This window comes from Morus notabilis, unplaced genomic scaffold (assembly GCF_000414095.1).
Source record: "Morus notabilis unplaced genomic scaffold, ASM41409v2 C11379656, whole genome shotgun sequence".
In the NCBI taxonomy this organism is placed as follows: Eukaryota; Viridiplantae; Streptophyta; class Magnoliopsida; order Rosales; family Moraceae; genus Morus; species Morus notabilis.
This window is the reverse complement of record NW_010386462.1, coordinates 1-1,138: the sequence shown is the minus strand read 5'-3', so window position 1 is coordinate 1,138 and position 1,138 is coordinate 1. Positions and strand designations below refer to the sequence as shown.

The 1,138-nt window shown below is 37.2% G+C and overlaps 1 protein-coding gene across 1 annotated transcript; it reads right to left on the bottom strand.

Annotated features, from left to right (window-relative positions):
• Nucleotides 1-25: 25 nt before the first annotated feature.
• On the bottom strand, nt 26-1,046 carry LOC112095058 (serine/threonine-protein kinase TOR-like; the record flags this gene model as incomplete). Its single annotated transcript, XM_024176736.1, has 5 exons — nt 26-168; nt 250-322; nt 405-466; nt 741-824; nt 918-1,046. Coding segments are annotated over 5 exons (489 nt in total), but the record flags the coding sequence as incomplete, so codon positions are not given.
• Between the last annotated feature and the right edge of the window lie 92 nt (nt 1,047-1,138).

Sequence of the window (1,138 nt, the reverse complement as noted above, 5' to 3'; positions counted from 1 at the left end):
GCAAACAAAATAAATAATTCTCTGCACCTATACCTCCATCATGGCCATGACACTATCTTTATTTGTTCGCAACACGTGCATCACATTTTCACAAGTTGAACGGAAGTTTCCCTCAATACCACTGACCTCCATCGCTTTCTCAAGCATTCTAGTCAACCGGAAGGGAACCTGCATTATGTATATAAAGTAAGGAAAAGCAAGGTAGCTAATGAAAATCACAGAACAAGAGGTTTTTCAAAGAGTGATTACCTTCTCAGGGAACTTTTCACGGTTCATGGAAGCTTCAAAGCAGTCCCCAAAATCAATGTGCAATATCTTCCCACTGTAACACAAAAGAAAAGTAAGAGATACTGAAGAACTCCTAACATAAACAATTTCCATCTCAATTACTACTCATAAGGTACCTAGATCTGTGTAGCATAAGATTACTTGGGTGACGATCACCTAAGCCAAGAAGGTAACCAACCTGAAATCAAAGAAACTTACTTTATACTCGGTGTGAAGTGCAAATAAGATAAGGAAGAAAGCAGAACAATATATACTACAGGAATTCGGCAGACAAGATTTGTTGACAGTAAATAAATCTCAGCTTCGAAAGTTGGAATGTAATCTTATGGCACAAGTGCCTCAATTTATTTGTATGTCTATGCACTGAGATGCATGCATATGTAAAAGAAACAAAATCTCAACTAGCTCAAAATTGAGGAAAGAAAAGAATATGAAACAAGATAAACTTGTACCATGCTCATGACAGCTAAACTTCTAGTATAGTTCGTTCTCCTCTCAAGCCATACTTCAGAAGTGCGACTTTTCAACCAAAGAACCTACCAGAAGCAGCTCTAGCAAGTTTGAGATAACATATTCAACTTTTTGAGCAAAAAGAAATAAAGAGAAGAATATGCATCGGGAATACATACCCTTGCGAGGTCATTCCCCTCTGTATTTTGCAGAGCATAATCAAACACTTCTACTTTTGCTATGAGAGGCAGATGGTCATAATCTGGAGCAAAACTTAACATATACTTGTGTTCTTGATTCAGTGTAATCTGAAACAATGAAGCATTAATCAGAATTCACAAGAAGCTAAGTGCAAATCGATGCAATCCAACATTATATACCCATACACAGAGGACTTCTG